The sequence below is a fragment of the Perca fluviatilis genome, chromosome 22, assembly GCF_010015445.1.
Source record: "Perca fluviatilis chromosome 22, GENO_Pfluv_1.0, whole genome shotgun sequence".
Lineage (NCBI taxonomy): Eukaryota > Metazoa > Chordata > Actinopteri > Perciformes > Percidae > Perca > Perca fluviatilis.
The window spans coordinates 17,870,691-17,893,447 of NC_053133.1; the positions used below are offsets into that span (position 1 = coordinate 17,870,691).

Below are 22,757 nucleotides of genomic sequence, written 5' to 3' on the forward strand. Positions count from 1 at the left end.
ACATGGGCTTTAAGGTATTTAGTGACTGGAGTCTTGTTAAAGTGATGGTTCGGAGTAATTCACCCTAGGGTCCTTTGCACCATGACCTCGAGCCAAACACCCCCCCAGAAGCTTTTTTCACCTGGGTCGAACATTGGGAGAGTTAGCTAGAGTAGCGTTATCAGCTGAATAGCTTAGCGCAGGGGCTAACGGACCCACGTTTGTATCTTGTAAGTTACCCCACTAATAATGCCCGAAATGATACCAAACGTCTACAAGTAGTACAAATCCAAGGAAGTGAGCCATACGTGGTGGTGAACACATCCAAACATGTGTCTGACCGTCAGCATGTGGGATGGGTGCCTCATAATGTTCATAATTGAATTGAGACAGGTCGAGAAGGGTTCCAGTCTGCCCGTCTTTCCGGTGTGAGAAGTAACGGGAACAGAAACCGTCGAAAAAAAGCATACTTGCCGGCAGCTCTGCCAGCTCTGACGTCAGAGGAGCTATCTCCCCTGAGATGACACGGCTATTTCCAACACACCATTGAAAAGGAGGAGGAGGCTGGTAAACTGGGGTGGCTTGACAGCCAGGCATTCCTGGGTGGCAAGCTTTCCCACACTGCGCCCCACTCTGAGCGCACACATCCATGTGCTGTCTGTTGCCATAGCATGCCCGCTATGCTGTGTATTCAGAGAACGCATGGCGGGGCAGTCAACGAGTCAGACAGCCGGGGGAGGAGTGATCGTGTACCACGCACATACTGAGTCGGCGCTCGCTCCCGTTGTTTACACAGTGTGGGAGTGACCGGGCTCCGCCTACGGCACCACAGGTGTGCAAGGCGTCAGAGCCGTTATCTGAACTCGAGATAGCATTATAGCTTTCACCACGCCGGTAAGAGCCGGGGAAAAGCTGGCATGTTGAGGCGTATAGCCATGTGTTGATTGCTGCCATAGCAACAGAGAGCACTGAGCTTTCCCGTGCTGCCCGCCGAGCCTCATGACAGCGCTGCCGTAGGTGGAGCTGGAGCCTGGGCTTGCAGAGGCGCAGACCGCAGCCTGCGAGGCGCCGTCTCCTTGAGCCGACACATCGGTGCCGCTGTTGTGGCCTAAGCGCCACTCTCTAGGAGGTGTGTTACCGCATTCCCTCCACAACCTACAGCCCGTGGCTGCCCCAGCCTCAGCGGGGAACAGCCAAGCTTAGCGGTCATGGCGGATACAGAAGAGCTAGCGGTCATGCTAGAAAAAAACGGTATTGTTCAGCGCCGTGGCCACCTAGGCGGTACACTGGTACGTGCGATCAGTGAGCGAGCATGGACCTGGTTTCGGGGAGACGGCGGTGTGGGCTTCCGTTGGCTGAAAAAGGGGGCCGTCGGAAGCGGGATAGAGGCAAGGCTCTGCCGCCGTGACGTGGTCCTCCTCTCCTGGGACGGAGACAGTCGCCGTAACGGGACTCGTAGTCCTCCGCCGTTACGAGTCCTCCCAACGGGGAAGAGGGAGAGCCAGCAAGGGAACCGTCTTTGGGGGATCAAGGATGTAGCCGGTCGGTGGTCGGTACACGCCGGACACCACTGTTCTTCGAAGTCTTCAAAACTGCTTGTCGCTGAAGAAAAAATGGGAGCAGATCTCTGGTCGCGCCACTGTAATATACAGTATCTGCGGACGTAAGAGAGGCCCATGCGGGGCACAGGGCGCGAAAGAAAATCTTCACGACTGCGCATGCGCGAAGGGATAAACCCAATAGCGATAGCTCTTAGAGGGTGAAGCCTATACGAAATAGAACAACCCCATTACGCTCTACAATAAGCCAAAGACTTGCTGCAATCTTTGGCATGCACACTGTACCTGAGGTCATTGTCACTTTGAGTCAACCTTGACAAATGTTTTTTGAGCATATAGTACAAGTTGTGAGCATCGTTCATGTGCAGGAAATTCTGCTATCTCTTTACTCTGCCAACAGACCATCAAAGAGGACCTTCACTGCTCCATCTTCACAATTTATTGAATCTTTCCTTTTCCTTCATCTGCTGGGCCAGTGCTGCTTGCCTCAGCACATCACAGCCTAACACCTTGCCTGTCTGAACCTACTCCTGCCTCACCAGCTACTGACACACACTGATGCTCTAATTAGGTGTGGGTGGTACAGTGCAGACAGATATTAACTGTCAGGGACGCATAACAGTAAGGACATTATCAACCTTGTCGGCAGAATTTATTGTCATGGGATTGTATGGGATATCCTCCTGCAGCAAATACTTTTAAAATGTGAAATTAAAAAATGTGAAAGTGTGTAACGAACTCTCCAAATGACCCAATCAATCATGACACTGCTTCAACAGGGCAGCTTAGGTTTTAGCATGTACAACATGTTCGCATAGAGCAAACAGAGGGTACTCTAATATGAAGTCCCATGATTCTCTGCGCTTAACATTTAATCACTCATTGCACAAATACTGCAGGTCAGACACACCGCTAATTTATGTGGCAGGTTGACCAGCAAAGTCCATGATCCAAGACCACATCACATTCTTCTCTCTGGTCTTTTTCCAGGACCTGGGACATGAAGTTGTAGTTGCTGACAGTGTTAAATCCTGGTAGTAACAGAAATAATTGATGACTATTTATGGGGATGAGACCAGCCTGGCGGGACAAGGTCAGAGATGTGATTTACAGCAATGTTCCAAGAAAAAATGAGAATAAAAAGACCCCTTTTCCTCAGACAAGGGAACAGAGCAGTTTGTTGAGTAAGGTGAGTCACAGCTGCTCCAAACAGGACACAGTGTGACACAGAGGTAAATGTTAAGCTTGATTGGTGCTCACACATTTTGTTTTGTAAAAATTTCATGATCCCTTACCGTGTTTTCATCTAAGCCTTTATTGCAGTAGCCTGACGTCGTCATACTCAGATTCTAGTCAGAATATAAGTCTGATACTGCTCCGTTGGGCTGTGATTATGTTGCATGTTTCAACCGAACCAGGAAAGAAAATGCCTCTTGGATAGACCTACAACCAATCAGAGCAACGGAGTATGTGACGTATGTCGTACGAAGGATGGCAAAAAAATCTTTCCAATCGACAAATGCCTTGATTGCGGTTCTCTGTTCCTCTTTTAAAATGAATGCACTGTCGATATCTTCTATAACAGACGCGATGGCGGAATCTACACATCTCAATTCTCCAGCGGCAGCTGTCTTTGTTGTAAACGAATTCAACCCAAGCGCTCTTTGGTGACGTGGTTGATTACGTTACTGTTGATAATCTGTCCATCATCGCATAAAGCTTGCACTGACAATTTGATTGGTCCAAACAGCTCTGGTTTGAGCATAGTTGCTCCACAACAGATCAAGTCCAGACCGAATTTCCCGACATCAAATGTTGTGGGCGGGGCTAAGTTCGGCGGGCATTCAGGCTAATACTGCAATACTATGTATTTTCATCAAATCTGCAGAACAGCTAAACAGCTCGAAGCACAAGTGTCATCTGTTTTAACAAGGAGCACTTTGCACTGACACTTTAAGTGGGTTGCACTAATGCCTTCATAGCCCTATAATTAGTAAGACACCATTTCTCAAAGCAAGCTTTACAGCAGCAACTGCACGAGCAACTGCAAACTGCAAACTGATTTGATTTTGTGCATCAGCCTCACCTGTTAAAGGGGGGAGGAGGGATAGCAGTGGGAGGGGTCCTACGGCTACTCACATTTTTCCCTTGAACAGGGGATTATGTGATAAACGACAATTGTGCCTGTACTTGTGTGCAGCTGCATATTTCATGGTTAGTTACCGAGGCAAACTCGTCCTCTTTCAGCAGGTGTTTCGAACAAATCCCATGGATTTCAGTGTTAGCACAAGCAACAATTGAATAAACACATATCGTACTCTCCAAAGTTGCTGGAGTTAAGGACAAGGAAGGTGTGATGTAACATTTACACTGCAGTAGCATCTACAAAGCCAAGTACATGCAGTGATTTAACTTGGGACTTATAGGTTATTTTGGCACAAGCAGGCTTTTTTTTCTACGGAGGTAATAAACAAGCCTCCCATGGTGCTGGCTAAGGTCTGAAACCACAACTTTTACTTGAGTTCTCATTCATCATCAGTTACTATAGGGTCCATGGTGTGTCTGTGATACTTAACAGTGAATTTATATTCAGGGCATTGCTCCGTACTGTGGCTGTATTAGATTAAAGAACAGTTGGAAATCAGTTACCTTAACAGTCACTGGTGCACTGGGGGAAACACTGCAAAAGTGTCCTCTTGGATGCCCCTATGGTAGATAAAAAAGTATGCCCTCTATGGTAGCGCAATGAGCATGAAAACATCACAAAGTGCTATCCAGGGTGCCCTTCCAGTAGAAAAAATGCAATGAAGTGCCCTATAGTGCCTTTCTACTGGAAAAGGCCTGATGCAGTGCCATATAGGCTGCCCTACATGCTATAAAAAAAGTAGTAGTATTTGATGATTATATTTTAATCTTAACATGGGTTTGGAACTGTTTCACCATAAATGCATCACATCTTTCTGCACTCTGTTGCCCTTGTCCGTCAGACAGCCTGAGTCTGCCACTGCCACAGCAATAGCCTGACATAAAGTCTGTAGACTATAATGATTTAATTAAATGAATCATCCTGGGTCGTGTCCAACTGGGAATTCCAAATAAATCCCAATTGGGAGAAACTTGATTACAAGTTGTAGCCTACAGAGTCGCGCGCTCCTGCCAACATATGCGACTTGAATCACTTTGTGCGAAATACGCATTATTCTGCGGGATATGGGAGAAATGTCAGGGGAGTTGGTCGCGTGGAAGTATCATCCATCATAAATCAGCAGGATCCGTGTCTCCTCCAGTAACCTCTGATCACTGCAGAATGAGACTAATTAGAACAGAGGGAATGTTTTCCGAGAAGCACGAACAGTCCGAAAACACACGAGGCATCGTCTTCCTCCACAGCGCATATCTATGTAAAGACAGCTGTTAACTCGCGCGAAGTGCACACAAAAAAACACACGAACACACAAATCCATCACATGCCAAGAAAACGCAGTGTTTATCATGTGGATTGGACTCAGTTCCCCCTTCCGACCACTGTGTGGTTCATTCCAGCGGCTTTGTATCTTTAGTGCGAGGTGCGTTTCTGCTGCCATCAACACACTGAGCCAGGCGGTTCGATCACTCCGCTGACACGCCAGCGAAGTGAATTTCGATGGAGAGGTTAAGACCGAGCAGAGATATTCTCGTGCAGGACTGTTTTATGCCGAACTGTTAATGGGGTGAGTTATTTCCGTTTATAAATCGTTACCGCCGAGTTTCATTTTCTAACAATTGGAATAGCTTTTTTTTTTTCTAGAATATGAATCAAAAGTGAGGTTGTGTTGTTGAGATTTTGTGTAACAAATGTTTCGGTTGATAATCATCTGTAACCAGAGTCAAGTGCAGACAGGAAACACCATGGGACACGTTAGCTCCACAGGGATTAATATTGATATGGTAAAGTTATTATTCTGAAGAGCAAGTCTCTCAGAAACTGTGGATTTCAATGAATAATGCACATTTGACTGTTTCTTTTTTCTAACTAGTAAGAAGAGCATGCTTTAAATATCGTACATTACATTGTTTTGAAAAATGTTCCATCAAATCAAAGATAAAGTGCTGAATAGTCTACACAACAGGAATACACATAAGTTAAAGGTTAGCCTTACGGCTGCCTTATTATTTAAGTAAATAATAAATAGCAGTAAGTAAAAGCCTATGACACATCTATATACATTCCCTTCCTTTCTACTGTAAATGTCAGCCCTCTGACGCCTCAGACGCCACAGAGGGCTAATCGTGTGATAAATGAGCGTACAACCGTTTCAGAATGGAGAGCTATACACAAAGAGAATGCACTTCACACTCTGGCAGTTTCAATCATGAGGTTGTGACAGTGTGTTTGGACACAAGGATGAAATTAAATTGAGATGTCAAAGTACTTTTTACCTGAATCTGCAGCTGGCTGCCTTCAACGTTTTGTTAGAAATTGTTTTTTTTATCAGCAGGCTGATTGCATAGAAGGGGCAAACAAAAATAATCATGGATTAGGAACAGAAACTAATGTTGAATGTGTGTACAATTTGCAAATTGCCATTCTTTTGCTGATAAAATTACACTTACATTTTCTATGGTGGCCTTGTGAAGCTCAGAAAGAATTTAAGTTACTGATTTGCTCATTATTAAATAATAATGAAATATATATCTCCCTGCTGCAGCTCAGTAAGCAACATGAAAATTATTCTCTGGTATAACTATCATTTTCCCCTCTCTCCTCCTAAAGATAAAAGATATGACCTTAGGTAATGAGATGTTAATCGCCCTCTGTCTCTGTTTAATTTCTCACAGTTAACTAAAATCCCCACAAGGCTCTCGAGCAAATATGTCCAGTGAACCAGCTGTCATTTGCAAGTCTCAAGACAGACAGTGACTGACCTGAATTGACACTTTACCCACACAGCTGTCTAAAAAACACCCTAAAGTATAGCCTTAAATGTGTTCAGGTATTATGCTTTGACGTCAGTGAACATGATTCCTGTCTTCCTGTCTGTCAGTGTCTCCCCCCTTACTCCTCTCACATATGCATATATACATTTGCATGCGTCTTTCTGCCTTGTGTGCCAGTCTTTCACAGAGTGTGTGACAGCTGCTGTTTGAGGGAGGGAACACACATGTTTGATTGCCTGTTCCCTTCATAACAGTTGTCCAATTTCATGGCTATTAGGGTTGTTAACAGGCACGGGGAGAAGACAGAGCAGAGGGCCTATCGGTGCACTTGGTTGGACCCTTTGATTAGAGGGCATGGTTTGTGATGCTAGAGACAGTGTCACATGTCACATAAATATAGGACAGGGACCTAGCTGGTATTGTTATTACCCATCAGGTCTTATTGATGAGCCTCAGTAACTGATAACAAGCAGATCACACTGCGACAACCCACTGGGTGTAAAAACATATCATAAAGCATTTCATGAGGAACTGTTGTATTTTCTTCTGTTGATTTTCTTGCAGAAAAATCAACACATATTCAAGAAAACGTTTGATTGATTTATTCATCAGAATAATGCTTCAGTAATAGAGCCAAAAGTAATGTTATTAGAGGGCAAACAGCCACACATATATGATTGTATTGATTAAATCCTGCAATTTGAATCAAATTCAATTAGGGACAATTATTTCAAAGTGCATTATATGCTTTAGCCCCACTCATTATGGACACTTGCAAAAACCTGAGCAAGTCATCCAGATCCCCTCATTACAATGTCACAAGGAGGAGACATGCAACATGAATGATTATATTTAATATTCAGGGTTGTGGGGAAAAAAGCCACTTTAAAGACGAAAGTCTGTGTGGTAAAACACTGGGTCAAGGTTAGAAACTGTGATCTGTATTTTTAAAAAGCCTGGGAGGATTGTTAGAAGCAAGAGCAGATTGTAGGAATAACTTAAGGAGGACGAGTATTTCAAACTGATCTATGAATAAGAAATTGTAATTTATAATTCTAATTAATATCTTATGAGATTGTGAAATCAGGCACATCTGAATATGTTTCGCAAAATATGATTCATGGAATCGTTATCGAAATTATGCTTCTGTGAGTCAGATGTGTCTCAGTTATCACGACAATGTATTCTGGACAGAAATTATGGATTTCTAATGTTTGACAAATACTTCTGTGTAGTTTTCATTTAAAGTTTGTAGTTAAAATAGTCACTCAAATCATATAACGGAAACTGGAAACAGAATTGCCCTTTTGGGATAAATAAAGTTGTTTGAATTGAATTTTGAATTGAGTAATAGTTGATTTATGTAGTTGTGCCACTGGTGATTAAGTTGGTCTACTCATTTAAACTGTATATAGCAGTTTTAAGTTGTAAAAATCAATACCAAACTTTACAACATCCAGCTGATAGACAGTGTACATGGTTGGTGATTTGAGATTCATTGTTAATGCACTATTGAACCTTTTGTAGTGTAGACTTTGCATCTTGCTGAGCCTGTGAATGTATTGAGAGAACTGGCATGTAAAATATTTTCTTCTTGAAAATCTGAAACAAAAACAATCCTATGTTAATACAGTGTGTGTCTCCAACAGACTCTCCTATATAAAGTGTAAAAAGATGCTACTCTTAACCACTTAAAACATACACCTCCACAACAGTTGAACAGAGGGATCTCTGTATTGGATACAAAAGGGAGATATTCCCAAATGAGTGTACAATAAAGACCCCACTTAAAACTCATCCTTGCAACAGAGGTCTGACTTTGATGCAAATCAAAGGACAGCAGTGGGATAATGAAACTGAATATGTATGGTCTTTTCCAGACCTTGACATGTCCCAGAGTACTTTTGAGCCTTATCAACAGCAGATGAAATTGCACTTGAAAGTTGTAGGCAGGTTGCTTGACAGCTGTTAGAGACTCAAGTGCTTTTTACTATTGTGAGCAAATCACTTAAGTACCTCTCTTGTGATTGACACAATGATGTACACTAGTGCATTTACAAAATGGTGCTAAGCTAGCCGTAAAAGAGTATTGCATCTTCAAACTTTAACATATATTGTTGAATTTCATAGAATGTTCGTTGATACAACAGGTTTTCGGATGTGGGAGATTTGTACATATAAAAATCACATTAAAAAAAATTCTCTCTCACAACTGCAGAATGCATCGACTTACTGCAGAAACGGTCTCTGAATTGCCTTGGCCCTTGGCTGCGGGGCTGTGAGCAGTTACCATGACGTATCCCAACACCAGCATACTGACAGCCAACTTCAGTGAAGCTTTGGACGCCCATGACTCCGGGGGAAACATCTACAGGCCTTTTTCTGTTTTCAGCGTGCTCACTCTTACGTTACTGGCAATGCTGGTGGTGGCCACCTTTGTGTGGAACTTGCTGGTGCTGGTGACCATCCTGAGGGTGAGGACATTTCACCGGGTGCCCCACAACCTTGTGGCTTCCATGGCCATCTCCGACGTGATGGTGGCTGCCCTGGTCATGCCGCTCAGCCTTGTCCATGAGCTGAACGGCAGGCTGTGGAAACTGGGCCGCGTGCTGTGCCAGGTGTGGATCTCCTTCGACGTGCTCTGCTGCACAGCCAGCATCTGGAACGTAACGGCCATCGCGCTGGACCGCTACTGGTCCATCACCAGGCACCTAGAGTACACGCTCAAGACGCGCAAAAAGATCTCAAATGTGATGATCGCACTCACGTGGCTGCTGTCGTCCATCATTTCCCTGTCGCCGCTTTTCGGCTGGGGGGAGACCTACACAGAGGGGATGAAGTGCCAGGTGAGCCAGGAGCCATCCTACACAATCTTCTCCACCTTCGGAGCATTTTACCTGCCACTTTGTGTGGTGCTGTTTGTTTATTGGAAGATCTACAAGGCTGCCAAGTTTCGGATTGGCTCCCGCAAGACCAACACAATAACGCCCATGGCTGAGGTGATTATTCATTTTCTTTTTTTTTAAATCAGTTTTCTTAAAATAACCCTTCAATCTTTATAAGTCATATTATCCGTATCCTCTCCCTTGTCAAGGTAATGGGTAATACATGTTAAAACCAGTCAGAGAGTTAGAATAAGCTGTACGTGAGTCAGTAAGTTTGGTTGACAGCACTTTGTAACGCTCATTTTGAGATGCTGTTATGGAGGTAATATGCCACGGCCAGCAGTTCACTTGACATGGTGTCACACAAACGTTCTGAGAGAGACATGGAGATAGAGATTCACCTTGTACAGGTCAGCTGTAAAGTTGGGAATAAAAGGCGTCAAGATCCAGGTTAGCACACTTATTTACACAATGGGCTACCAAAATAATTTCAAGACATGTCTTCGAAGACTACAGCTCATGTCCAACCTTACATTGGAAACTGCCGTGTAGATGGTACTACATATGACGTAGCAACAGGCAGCATTCAGAGTGCAGGAGGTGGGAGACAGCCAGCCAATGAGAGAAGTGATGGAGAGCAGGAGTGTTGACAATGCGGGAATGAGAAGCATAATGCCCCAAGCAAATGCCCAGCATCAGAAACTGTGAAGAGTGTAGCGAATGTGGAGAAAAAAGGGCCACTGGGGGAGAAGTTAGTAATCGAAGTCACTTCTACTAAGGAGATTGAGGAAAACCTAGCAGTAGGTAAAGGAAACCAGGGCAATGCAGAGCACTGGACAGAATAAATAAATATAGGGCACACTCCAGTTAGGTTCAGAAACCTTGTCACTCTAGGCTGTTGCATTGTAATTTCTCAGTCAACGAGACAGGAAATATCAGAGCACTTACATGACGGACACCAAAACCTGTCAAAAAGCAGAGACAGGCAAAGCAAACTGTGTAGTGGCCTAAACTATCTGCAGATATTAATCGCTTAGTGGAAACTTGCTAGCCTAGAAATCTAGACGCACCCTAGTTGCAGCAAATCTATTTTGCAGCTGAGGTCAGTCTAGGCACTCTCCGTTGACTTGTGAGCTGGAAAAAACTAATTATGGTCAGGCCAATCACATCGTGTATAGTCGGTGGGCGGGCTTATGGTTGCTGCTGCTGGGAACAAGGGGGTAAGCTTCGCTTCAGAACTCAAACCTCCGATGGCGCCATTTTGTTGCTACATAGGTATCACCTCCTGTTAGCATTCCACTGACCGCCATTTGTTTTTACGTCACTTGACTGCGAATAACTTTACATCTGAAGCGTTTAAAGACTTCATTTGTCCATTGTTCAGTTCTACAGAAACACGACAATGTATAAAAGGCTCCATTACCTTGTACCTCACGTTATGGCTCCGTAGCAGACGTTTTTGTAAAAATAGGCTAACGATTGTGTCATAACCAAGTGACTTACTGTCACACAGTAGAGGAATTACCGCATAGTACAGGAGAAGCTCGCAGGCAGTTTCGACTTACATTAGCTGTTTAGGTTTAATTACTAATGTTAACTAGCATGTTAGTTAGCAATAATTAGCCTGTGCTTATGTTATCTCCTTACATATACCTACGCTCTCCGTCTCTGTAAGATTGGGAATGATTGAGATTTCTCTTGGCACAGCTACCAGAAGACTTACAACTTTCAGACACGTTGCTCACGTCACATTTACGTTGTCTCTCTCAGTAGGAGGCTGCGCAGTAAAGCAAGAGATCACCGGAAAAGTGCTTCTAATAGCCTTCACTGGTCTCCGTCCAGAGCAACGGGGTCTATTGGTCCATTATATAAATGTCAATGCTAGAATCTGAGTATGACCAATGGCTGGGAACAGCGGTCTTCTGGAAGACTTGGAGTTAAGCTTTTATTTGAGAAAAGAACAAAGAACGGCACAGAAATCATTCTTAAAAAAGGAAGATGTGTTCAGAGTTTTGCCGACCGGATACGGCAAAAGTTTAATCTATCAACAAGCTTCGCAAACCTTCTTTGTTGCTCTGCCTGGTTCTAGCGCTATCCTATTACGTGCAGAGGGAATTTGAAAGACAACCGTTTATCCCGCCCCTCGGATTGAGCCCTGTCAATGGTGAGTTCCCAGACCCAACATCTTGATGTGGGTCTGGCTTGTCAGGCTAGAAACTTTCCACTTCTGCCAGGTAAACAAGCGTACACAGCTGAAAGAGCCACGACAACCTACACCTCTGTCAGAACGACCGTGGTAACAGATAGACACACAGACATACACTCACCTAAAGGATTATTAGGAACACCTGTTAAATTTCTTGTTTATGCAATTATCTAATCAACCAATCACATGGCAGCTGCATCAATGCATTTAGCGATGTGGTCCTGGTCCAGACAATCTCCTGAACTCCAAACTGAATGTCAGAATGGGAAAGAAAGATGATCTAAGCAACTTTGAGCGTGACATGGTTGTTGGTGCCAGACAGGCTGGTCTGAGGATTTCACAATCTGCTCAGTTACTGGGATTGTCATGCACAACCATTTCTAGGGTTTACAAAGAATGGTCTGGAAGAGGAAAAACATCCAGTATGCTGCAGTCCTGGGGGGGGGGCGAAAATGCCTTGTTGATGCTAGAGGTCAGAGGAGAATGGGCCAAGTGATTCAAGCTGATAGAAGATACATTTTGACTCAAATAACCACTCGTTACAACCAAGGTATGCAGCAAAGCATTTGTGAAGCCACAACACGCACAACCTTGAGGCGGATTGGCTACACCAGCAAAAGACCCCACCGGGTACCACTCATCTCCACTAAAAATAGGAAAATGAGGCTACAATTTGCACGAGCTCACCAAAATTGGGCAGTTGAAGACTGGAAACATGTTACCTGGTCTGATGAGTCTCGATTTCTGTTGAGACATTCAGATGGTAGAGTCAGAATTTGACGTAAACAGAATGAGAACATGGATCCGTCATGCCTTGTTACCACTGTGCATGCTGGTGGTGGTGTAATGGTGTGGGGGATCCCTTTCGCCTTCAGAACTGCCTTAATTCTTTGTGACATTGATTCAATAAGGTGCTGGAAGCATTCTTTAGAAATGTTGGCCCATATTGATAGGATAGGGTCAAACATGGTGTTAGTATGGTGTTCCTAATAGTCCTTTAGGTGAGTGTATGTAAGTAAGAGGCAATCACTACATTGTGACATCAGGCTATTACTCATGTAACCTGGACATCTTGCACCTGCCTACTACCACAACAGACTAGGTTGTGGGGTCACTAAAATAAAACAAAATACACAAGTGAGACCTGGAATTACTTTTGCAGGCTTTTAGGGTTGGTCCCATGGGTTAGGGGTTAGGGTTAAGGGTTAAGATTGATTTTGCCAGTGCAACTGCAGGTTTTTCCCAAAATCATCAGTTTGGATAGCTGTAATTGCATATTGCCTCTGGACAGCACACACCCGAGAGAGAGAAAGACAAAGAGAGGGAGAGAAAGAGTGAGTGTGTGTGTGTGTGTGTGTGAGAGAGAGAGAGAGCTACTGGTACAAACGCACTATGGAACACAGTTTCTGGTGAAAACAATGTCACGATTGATAAGGTGATAGACTTTCTTTTATTCTTAATGGTGGTGGATAAAGCTCCCGTAGCGGGTTTTGTGGCCATATGATTTCCGTTTCAGTTTCAGTTTGGATGACTTGCGCAGCCTGCATCCGCAGTCCGAGTGCTCAGTCATGGCGCGCAGCAGAGAGGAAAGACAGATGGGCCAATATTGACGAGCAGCAAGAGTTCACTGGGAGGAAGATACTGGAAAATTAATTAATTCATATCAATTTTGATTTTGAATGCGTAATTTTAATAAACAACATGTTCCGAATACATATAAACTGTCGGCCAGCAGTTTATTTGACACCCCTCCTATATCTATGATGACTATTTCTCCTTACTCTCCTTCTCAACTGGCTGCTGCCCTGCACTGACCCGCAAATATTAGTTTATGTGCAATTATTTATCATTCTGGCTGATGAGCTATTCAACAGCTATCAGGGAAACATAAGTATGGGATATATGAGCATACGTACAAATGATTGCAGCAATCCTGCTCATCACCACCAGCTTCTTAATGTGCGTAGGCAGAAGGTAGAAGGCTATAAATACCACCTCCAGCATCTTAATGGGCCACTGTGCCTTCCTGGCTGTGGCATTTCTCTAATCAGCAGACGCAAAGGGCTAGATCTATTCCGCAAGCAATCTATTAAATCAAGCAATTTTTCCCGTGAAAATTGAATCTAAACCCACTTTTCACCTGCCCTTATGGTGGGTACTGCAATATGTAAAGCCCCCAAAACACCTCAGAGATAGAGATTATGCCACTTTTAAACATTTCAGTGCAGATGCCTCTTTCTTTCACATATACAAAAGCTTCTTATAAAAATCACTCAGCATCTGAACATTCTGAGAACTTGGCAAACATCCACAGAATGTAGAGATGTTCCAAAGGAAATACACAGTGAAGGCTTTTTTTTCATTTATGTGATGAATGTACTTTGAAATTCCCCCCAAATCCTCAAGATACCCCTTAGTTATGCAAGTGTGACATCAGTTGGCCGAAATTCGAGGAGGAACAATCGTTGAATAAATGAGCCCGCTCTTTAATTGCTTAAGTAGACCAAGTTTATGTCAAGTTTCATTACACAGGCAATCACTCTTGTAGCTATAGCAATTTAATGGAATATGTTTTATTAGTCATTTTGCTTTCCACAGACATACCCGCAGCTTATGGTTGTATTATACGTGTTTCATTACCCAGCCAAAGTTTATTCTCATCATTTCCCAGCGTACACTGAGTTGAGGCACAGAGCCCGGCAAAGTGTCTGCATGGAGTTGTGATGTGAGCGATTACATCCACATCCAAGCTAATAAACCTGCACTCATCCATCAACAACACCCACTCAAAGACATTAAGACATACACACACATACGTACACATGACACCAGAAATAGAGTAGTAAGATGCACAGATTCTTGGCCCAGATGCACAAATAACTCAAAACCGCAGTACCCAAAGCCATAAAATGCAGCCTATAGTTTAAGAAAACAGTTAATGTCACTGTAAATAGGAAAAGTCACTGATGCTAAAACACTGATAAATTAAAATCTATCTCTATAATAACTTCAACACTGTCTAGCTTCTTGACTAAATTACCTGAGAGAGTACTGAGAGTACTGATTGTACACTTAAACATAATAAAGAAGTGAAACATTCTTAACAAGATTAAAAAAAAGATCCATATCTGCAGGTAGGTCGCTGTCCTCATCAGAGAAAAGTCAATCACAAAGTATGTGTACGCTGTCACGTAAATTCAGCACAAATTGATGCGTACACAGCAAGAATGACAAATAGTGGTTTACCGGGACTTACATGCTGTAACTATTTCTTTTCTGGGCCAGTAACCTCCTGGAGTCTCCGCAAACGAAATGTAACTTTAGGGAACTTTTGTGGCTTAGGACAGATCTAGAGCCACGCATAAAGACTGCTTCCAGTCTTTATGCTGAGCTAAGCTAACCATCTCCTCTATTTAGCTTCATATTTGGGTTTGTTAACACTAGGAGGAGAGTAGGATGATCGCTTCATAAAAACTTAGCTCTCAGGTTGCTGAGAAGGATAAGTTCTTCATATAACCTATTTAATGATTGGAAACAAGTTTTCAGTGAGTCATTTAAAGGGAGTATCACCTTCTTAGTGTGAAGGTACATCATAACTTCATTACTGATCCACTGTTTAAAAGGAGGATATTCAGTTAAGTGCCCATTTTAGCAACTGCACAAACTAATGTTGGTGTCTTAAACCATCCACTGAATTTGAAACCGATCCTTTCCAACAGTACTATGCTTTTAACCTCTGGCTTCTGCTGTAAATGGACTTGCTTAATTCATTTTATCAGTTATAGGCATAGACTGTTAATATTAATGGACAACGCATCCAGTTCGGGGAAGTGCTGCAAATGCGGAAGTGCCTTAAACCTGCATTCTATCTGAATTCCAGCATGGGGCGACACGTGCGGTTGCAAAAGTAGGTCGGTTTCTGTAGAAGTCACTTGATTTATTACCTCAGTAAACATTTTCATAATGAGTTTATGGTCTCAATCGCTAGTTTTAAGTCTTCTGCAATACAGAATAATTTTTTGGAATTATGGTCTCGTTGATTTAAAAATCAGCGATAAAGCACGGTGTGTTTTAGGGCGTGGCTATGATGTGATTACCAGTGAAAGTGTGTAACTTAACGTAGAGTGTAAGCAGCTCCTCCCTCTCGTCTAAAATCGTCACATCTGCAACCAGGATTGTTGCGCCCATAACGGCAAATTTGACGACGGATAGGTCTCCACAAACCGATGGGGGACGTCACACATGCACTGTCCATTAATATGCAGTCTATGGTTATAGGCCCCGCTGACCCGTATTGATTCAACTAAAATTTACTCCAGAGTTCTCCATCCTGGTGCAGGTTCTTGTTTAAATGTTGAACAGAACACAACCGTTTAGAGTTTAGAGTGTGCTTTACTTCTGACACATTCAGAAGGATGGTTTGTCTTTTATAAATGCTGTTAGGCTGCTGAACCACATAGGCAACTTCACCTGATAAGCAAGAACAAGTCAGCCTTGAGCTGTGCTAGGCAACAATAAAGAGAAGTCAGCAGATTAATGTTGACATTTTCTTTGTCCTTTTCCCAGCTGTGCATGTTTGTGAAATGGCACAAAATGGGCTGCTGGAAAATGAAGATTAAGACACTGCTCTGGCTTTATGCTGCGTGTGTGTGTGTGTGTGTGTGTGTGTGTGTGTGTGTGTGTGTGTGTGTGTGTGTGTGTGTGTGTGTGTGTGTGTGTGTGTGTTTTCGGTGTGTATACTGAAATAAGCTTTGGCTTGTTGATCCACCTGTTGATTCACACATGTATAATGCATCTATTGTTGAGCAGACAAAATGGACTTTATTGTTGAAGATATTGCTTTTCCAATTCTAATGCTAAGGTTTATCTGATGAATTAATGAATCAGTGGAGAAACTGAGTATTCTCTGATCGGCTCCCTCCCAGGTAAAGGACGAAACACATCAGCCGCAGATGGTGTTTACTGTGCGCCACGCCACCGTGACCTTCCAGACAGACGGTGACACATGGCGCGAGCAGAAGGAGAAAAAGGCAGCGCTGATGGTAGGCATTTTGATCGGCGTGTTTGTACTTTGCTGGATCCCCTTCTTCATCACCGAGCTCATCGTCCCACTGTGCTCCTGTGACATCCCGCCCATCTGGAAGAGCATCTTCCTGTGGCTGGGATACTCCAACTCCTTCTTTAATCCGCTCATATACACCGCCTTTAATAAGAACTACAACAATGCCCTGAGGAACCTCTTCTCCCGGCAGCGCTGAGCCACTCAGCACCCTCGGCAGACACACTATACCAGCATGCACTCCACTGTGTTACTCCTCCAGAAAGAGAAGGACTAAACTGTCTATATCCATCACTCAGTCATCCTTCAGATGGATGATAACCAGAGACAATGTCTGAAAAAACTGTCTTTATGAATTTGTTTTTTATTTTCATGTTTTGTTTTGTCTATTACCATGCTGAGGTTACCTCACAGCTGGACTGAGATAAGTCACTGAGCTACTGTATCAACAGAGAGAAATCCATTGGTTGTGTCGTGGCAGTACTGGATACAGTGCTGTCTACATGTTGGTTTCCTTCTGCCGTTTCAGGTTTGTTAGGGAGGAAGCCATGTTAACTCCCTCGTAAACAGTTTCAGCATCATATGTGAAGCTGCTGGGAATAATTTAAAACAAAGCTGGAAGAAATTCTTCAAAAGAATATTTTAGAATGGTACACAAGTAACTTCATAAATAATAAACCAAGAACAAACTGGATTCTTTTCTAAACTACACAACAAAATCATCATAATCGAAGGGGACATTTCAAACAAAAAAATGGATTTGATTATAGAAAACAAGGATTAGCTGACCTGAAATCCCACCTGTAAAGATACCTCCACCTAATAGCTAGGTAGACATTCCCTAGCTAGACAACTCTCTGGCTTCACATGCAATTTATTCATACACACTTCAAGATAAATGTACAATCTCTCCTCTGATGCCGACTATCTATAGACTGCACCAATATTTTTTGCACATACACCTACACACTCCCATGCCTTTTTTAAAGCAGTGAAATGTCAGAACAAGTTAGTATTTCCATCATCTTTGCATAGATGCATTGTTGAGGAACTGCAGCCATGAATTATTATATCTCACTCCAGATAAATAAAGTAGATACACAAGATGTATGGACTTGTATAAAGCTATTCAAAGTATTATCTCAACAATAGATTCTGTAGCCTGAGAGGTCATTAAATGTGAAAATAAAAAATAGTATTGCTTCATTGTAGAGAGAAGCTAAAGTGCTGAGACAATGATGTTTTAAAGTATAATTTCCGGCTATATTAGTTATATATTAGAAGGGGGAGTTATGGGAGTAAGAGAAGCTAATGCTAACCAATACAAATATTACTAATGGGCTCAGCGCACAAAACCTATGCTTCAGTTGGTCTAATGATGTTTTTTATATGACTCCCCTGTTTCCTGCACACATTGCCACGTTCTATTGAAAGTGTTCAGTAAGTGAACCTTTATTTTAGTGTGTAATATACTGTTATGTGAGGAATCAAGCATGAGAAATTGATCCCCAGCAAATAGTTGTGCTATATGTAAGTGTGAGCTCCTGCTGGAGAGCAACATCAAAGTATCACAAATCTAATAAGATGTTAATTTTTTTAACAAGTGCATCTAATGTTGCCAGTCCAGTGAAAACTATGTATCTCCAAATTTGGTGGTTTTGAATTCTTATGAAAAATGAATGATTACATGTTAAGAAAATTCTCAAATTTTTGAGCTAAATAAACCTTTTACATTCATAGTCTACCTATTAACTTTAGCATGCATAAAATGACAATGCTAACATGTTAATGTTTAGGACCAAAGCGCTAGACTGATCAACTGACGACCGACTGATGCTAATGTTAAAAACTTACAGATCTCAAATGACAGTTTATGAGTAAGAGTAGTTTATCATTTCATATTAACTATATATATATATATATATATATATATATATATATATATATATATATATATATATATATATATATATATATGCCTATAAGAAATAGCCTCTATAGTAAAAAAAATAAAAAAATAGGCTATACTACATTATCAAGTTGAATAGTAGTAGTAATATATCATGATGAAGAAACATAAATATATGTGAAAATAAAATTAGCCCACTAATTGCAATGATGGTTCTAATAGTACAATATTCTGTGGTAAATAATAAAATGCATTGACTATAGACAGAAACAGAAATCCATTTAAACATGGTAAACTAAAAGTCTTTTTGTCTGCACTTCTTTCACCACATGACTTGCTGGTTGACTTGAGTCAATGCAGGGTTCTCTTATTCAAATGACTTCTCACTACTCTCCAGATTGCCCTAGGATGGTTTCTTATTCACCCTTTGCCCCTCTTTGGTCTTGGTCTGTGTGGTGACCCAGCTCAGGTAATGCAAAGTGTTGCAGAAATATGTTGTTTACCATCAATCTCCATCGTTTCCATTTTTATGTTCAAAAGAGGTAAAAAAAAAATCATAATAATGTGAACAATTGCCTTCTTCAGAAGTCCATACTTGTGTTCATACCTAAAAAAACAACAGACATAAAAGTAGTGACATTTTGAATGGTCCATCATGTGTAATGTGTCAGTGTTTTTTTGATGTTTTCTTCCACAAAAGCCAAACTTGACAAAAAGCTTGGCACTTTGACAAGAAAGAAAATGAAAGTAAGAGCTTTTCAGGTTGAGCCACGAGGCATATCGCTAGATATTTGGTAACAGTTGGCTAGAGAGAGAGAGAGAGAGAGAAAGAGAGACACAGACAGACAGACAGACACACACACACACACACACACACACACACACACACACAAAATAATGAATGAAAGGGAGAAAGAATTGTGTTTGAGTTTTGATAATAATTTGTATGATCATTATTTCCTGATTACTGGAGGTCATTTTATAAACAGGCATTGGCGTTTACTCTTTCCCTATGGTGCCACTGCCAACACGCACATTTCAGAGCCAAGAGTGAGCCTGCTCTTGTTCAAAGGAGCACATCCATCCATGTTTTCAGGAAAGACAGCATGGAAATGCTGCTTGGCTACACTGACTTAGGCTCAGAACCAGATGCTTCTGAGCTACTGAGTATTACAGAAATAGCTGCAACAAGCAGCCTCGTGACACATGTACAGTGATAGAATATACTCTGTCACCACACTACACATAAAAATATGACAACAAATAGAATATGTGGCAAAATACAGACACTTGTGAGGGTTTTATTAATGTAAAAATGTTATTACATGTTTTAACACTTCAAACAGCACCTATTGTATGCATATCTGCAATCTTTCTGTATTTGGATTTCTGTAAACCACATATGTTCTGTAATATCCCGGCCAGTTTACATGTAAACAAAGATATCCCTAGTTTGCCAACATTAGCCTCTGGTAACAATAAAACAGACTTTACGTAATAGGTGAAGTGCATGTGGTGGAGACATGTAGAATGATGAAACAGGACCAGGTGTCCCACACTGCCTCGTCTCTCTTATCTTCACAACAAAGTGGGCTCAGTCTCTTCCTGTATGAGGCGTCGCCGACTGTGTGACTCTGTTGTTGTTCCACTTGTTATTCTGTGACAGCTCAGTTTTATCCAAATAGAAACTGTGCAGCAGAACTGTGGAGAAGGGGAGCCTGGCGAACATAAGTACATGTGATCTAAATGAGCACATCACATTCTCACCCTCCGCTTGTTCGTTTTTAATTCAGGTTCTCGGGGCAAAACAGAGGTGATTGTAGGAGAATGGAAAATTTGAAATGCTAAAATACTCCAGAGGAGATACAAGCTGATAAACCTTTCTTTGCCTCAGGACAGAACTGGGATGGACAATGCTTACTTGATTTTTACTGGATTCTTTCATATTTTAATTCATGAGCTCTGCTCTCAAGTGCTGGGTTGAAGCTAAAGCTGAAAAGTATAACTTTGAGGAATGTTTTCTGTTCTGTTTTTTACTGTATAAGCTATCCAAAACTGTACTCAAAACATTGCATTGAAAGACCCGAATTATTTTGAATTTGCTGCTTTTATGTATTCAACAGCAGTCTCACAAGATTAAACAAAATCTTCCTGTGAAAGCACAAAAGCAGCAAAAAATACAAAACATGACAATGTGCAAAAGTAGAAACAAGACTAAGAGTCTGTAGCCTGCTGACATTGCCATGTCTAGAACCATGCTAGTGTGGCTTAAAAAACGGTCCAATCAGATATAGATGAAATAAGCTAAGTTTAAATCTTTGCTGAATGAGTAAAGAGGGATTATACATAAAAACCACAAATACCAAAAAAAATTCAGCTATCATAAACTGTATTTTCCACCATGTTTCCAGAGATATAAAAAAATATAACGTACCCATAACTTCAAACAAACAGCTGTACAGTCCATAATAAAACTTTATGAGTCAGGGTCTTAATCTTGAAGCGTGTGAATATAAAATACTACTTTAATAAAGTTTCCTTTTAGCCTCAAAGGGAAAAACAAGAGAGGATTTGAAACCTCAGGAAAACACTGTCATCAAAATTCTTAAGCAGCACTAAGGGTCATCAGTCTTTCGTTGGAGTTTGTAAGCATTAATGTTATCTGTTTGCTCTGAACTACATTATGATCCATTGCTAATGTTCTGCTATTGTTTCTGCTTCCTCTCTCTTCTGACCCCTTCACTGTCAGTCACTGTAATAACTCACTCTGCCAGGCTATGAATAGTTAATAAAATGTAGGTGGGAAGAATCTCAAACAGATTCGGCAGAGGCTGCTGTGCCATAGTCCCACTGATGAATTAGGATAAGCCTGTGACATTTTCAATGGAAGTGCTCCATCAGCCTCTAAAGCCTTTCTAAGTAGTAATGCATCCTGTTGTGATAACAGTGGTGTGCTACAGTATGTCTGCACAATTTATTTCAAAAGAGCCTGTCCATGCATCTTCACAACAAAAATATGATTTTTTTATTGGGTTATGATGGATTTTTGACTGTCTGCAATTTCATTTTACAGCCCAGTGGGCATGGTTAAACCTATGCAGAAATGAAGAGAGAACAGAGAGACCGTCGAGAGAAGTTTTTTAAAAGCACAATCAGATGAGTCCAAATACTGTTAGGAGAGGGCTGGCCCCTGGTGAGATTAGGCAGGTGGTGTTTTAATTTCGAGATTGCAGGAAATAACGAGCAAAATTCTGGAGGTGGTTGCTCAGAGTGGGCTAATGGTAAGCTGTGGGAAGTGGCCCCATGTGTTCATCAAGGAGCCAAGACAGACACTAGCATACAAACCCAGATAAGATACATGCACAGTCATAAAGAAACACAAAGACAAAGAGGCTACAGTGTTAGTATTGAGTCATTCCATTTCAGGGGAGTCAAAGCACAAACAGGTGATTCCCGTTTCCTCAGTAGTGTAATGATAAACCAACACAGCCTCATGCTCTGTTGCTATGGTACCAAGACAGTGAAAGAAAGCTCTGTACATGTCTGTGAAGAGTCTCAGTCACCTGGGTTCTATACAATGTCTATGAGTGTTAAGTAAAAGGCAAAGGAAGGCAAGTGGAGATGTTATTTGTTCTTTCTCTGAGACTGCAAGTCCTGAAACATTTTCCCTTTGACTTACCACTTGTATCCATTCAGAAAAAATGCTAAGAGAAAGAGAAAGAAAAGTACTCCCTATTCAAAACTGGCATCATGTCAAGACCTGTGCATACCTCATTGTTTTTGGGCCCTATACTCAGATTTATATCAGGATTGAAATGCTTGACTAATTTAGCATACAAGCGTCAAAGCAGCAAAGTTCACAGAAACTGCAACGTTACAGTAAGCCTGAGTAAAGGAACTTCTCTTGGCAAGAGAGCCAGCCTGAGAGTAGGATTGAGAAGGGGGTTGATGTCATGCCTGGCAAAACTGTATGGTACTTTGGTCAGCAACAGCATATGTATTGTCATTCTTATGTTCATTTGTATTCAGCTGATTTAGTCCACGGCGATGCTCTCCACTTCAATCAGCTCAGAGGATGTTCACACGTGCCACTTTGATGTCTGACGATGTGCATGTCGGCACCGTTTTATCACTGCTCACATTGTGCACCCCCAATGTGGGAGCTTCTTGTTTAAATTCCCATGAAGAAACATTACAATATGAATGATTTATATTCCACGGGAACAGAATGTGGTTGATTACC

General features: G+C 41.9%; 1 protein-coding gene across 1 annotated transcript; it reads left to right on the plus strand.

The window, feature by feature from the left end:
* The first annotated feature begins 5,129 nt into the window (after positions 1 to 5,129).
* On the plus strand, positions 5,130 to 18,503 carry htr5ab (5-hydroxytryptamine (serotonin) receptor 5A, genome duplicate b). The gene is made up of 3 exons (XM_039789588.1): positions 5,130 to 5,248; positions 8,674 to 9,454; positions 16,472 to 18,503. The coding sequence occupies exons 2-3, from the start codon at positions 8,747 to 8,749 to the stop codon at positions 16,802 to 16,804; spliced, it is 1,041 nt and encodes a 346-aa protein (XP_039645522.1). The 5' UTR covers positions 5,130 to 5,248; positions 8,674 to 8,746; the 3' UTR covers positions 16,805 to 18,503.
* Positions 18,504 to 22,757: the final 4,254 nt, after the last annotated feature.

What these genes read in the sequence shown, in the direction of transcription:
- htr5ab (XM_039789588.1), top strand. Translation starts at nt 8,747, where the DNA reads ATGACGTATCCCAACACCAGCATACTGACAGCCAACTTCAGTGAAGCT. An exon ending in CAATAACGCCCATGGCTGAG is followed by an intron (nt 9,455 to 16,471) that starts GTGATTATTCAT and finishes GCTCCCTCCCAG; the next exon opens with GTAAAGGACGAAACACATCA.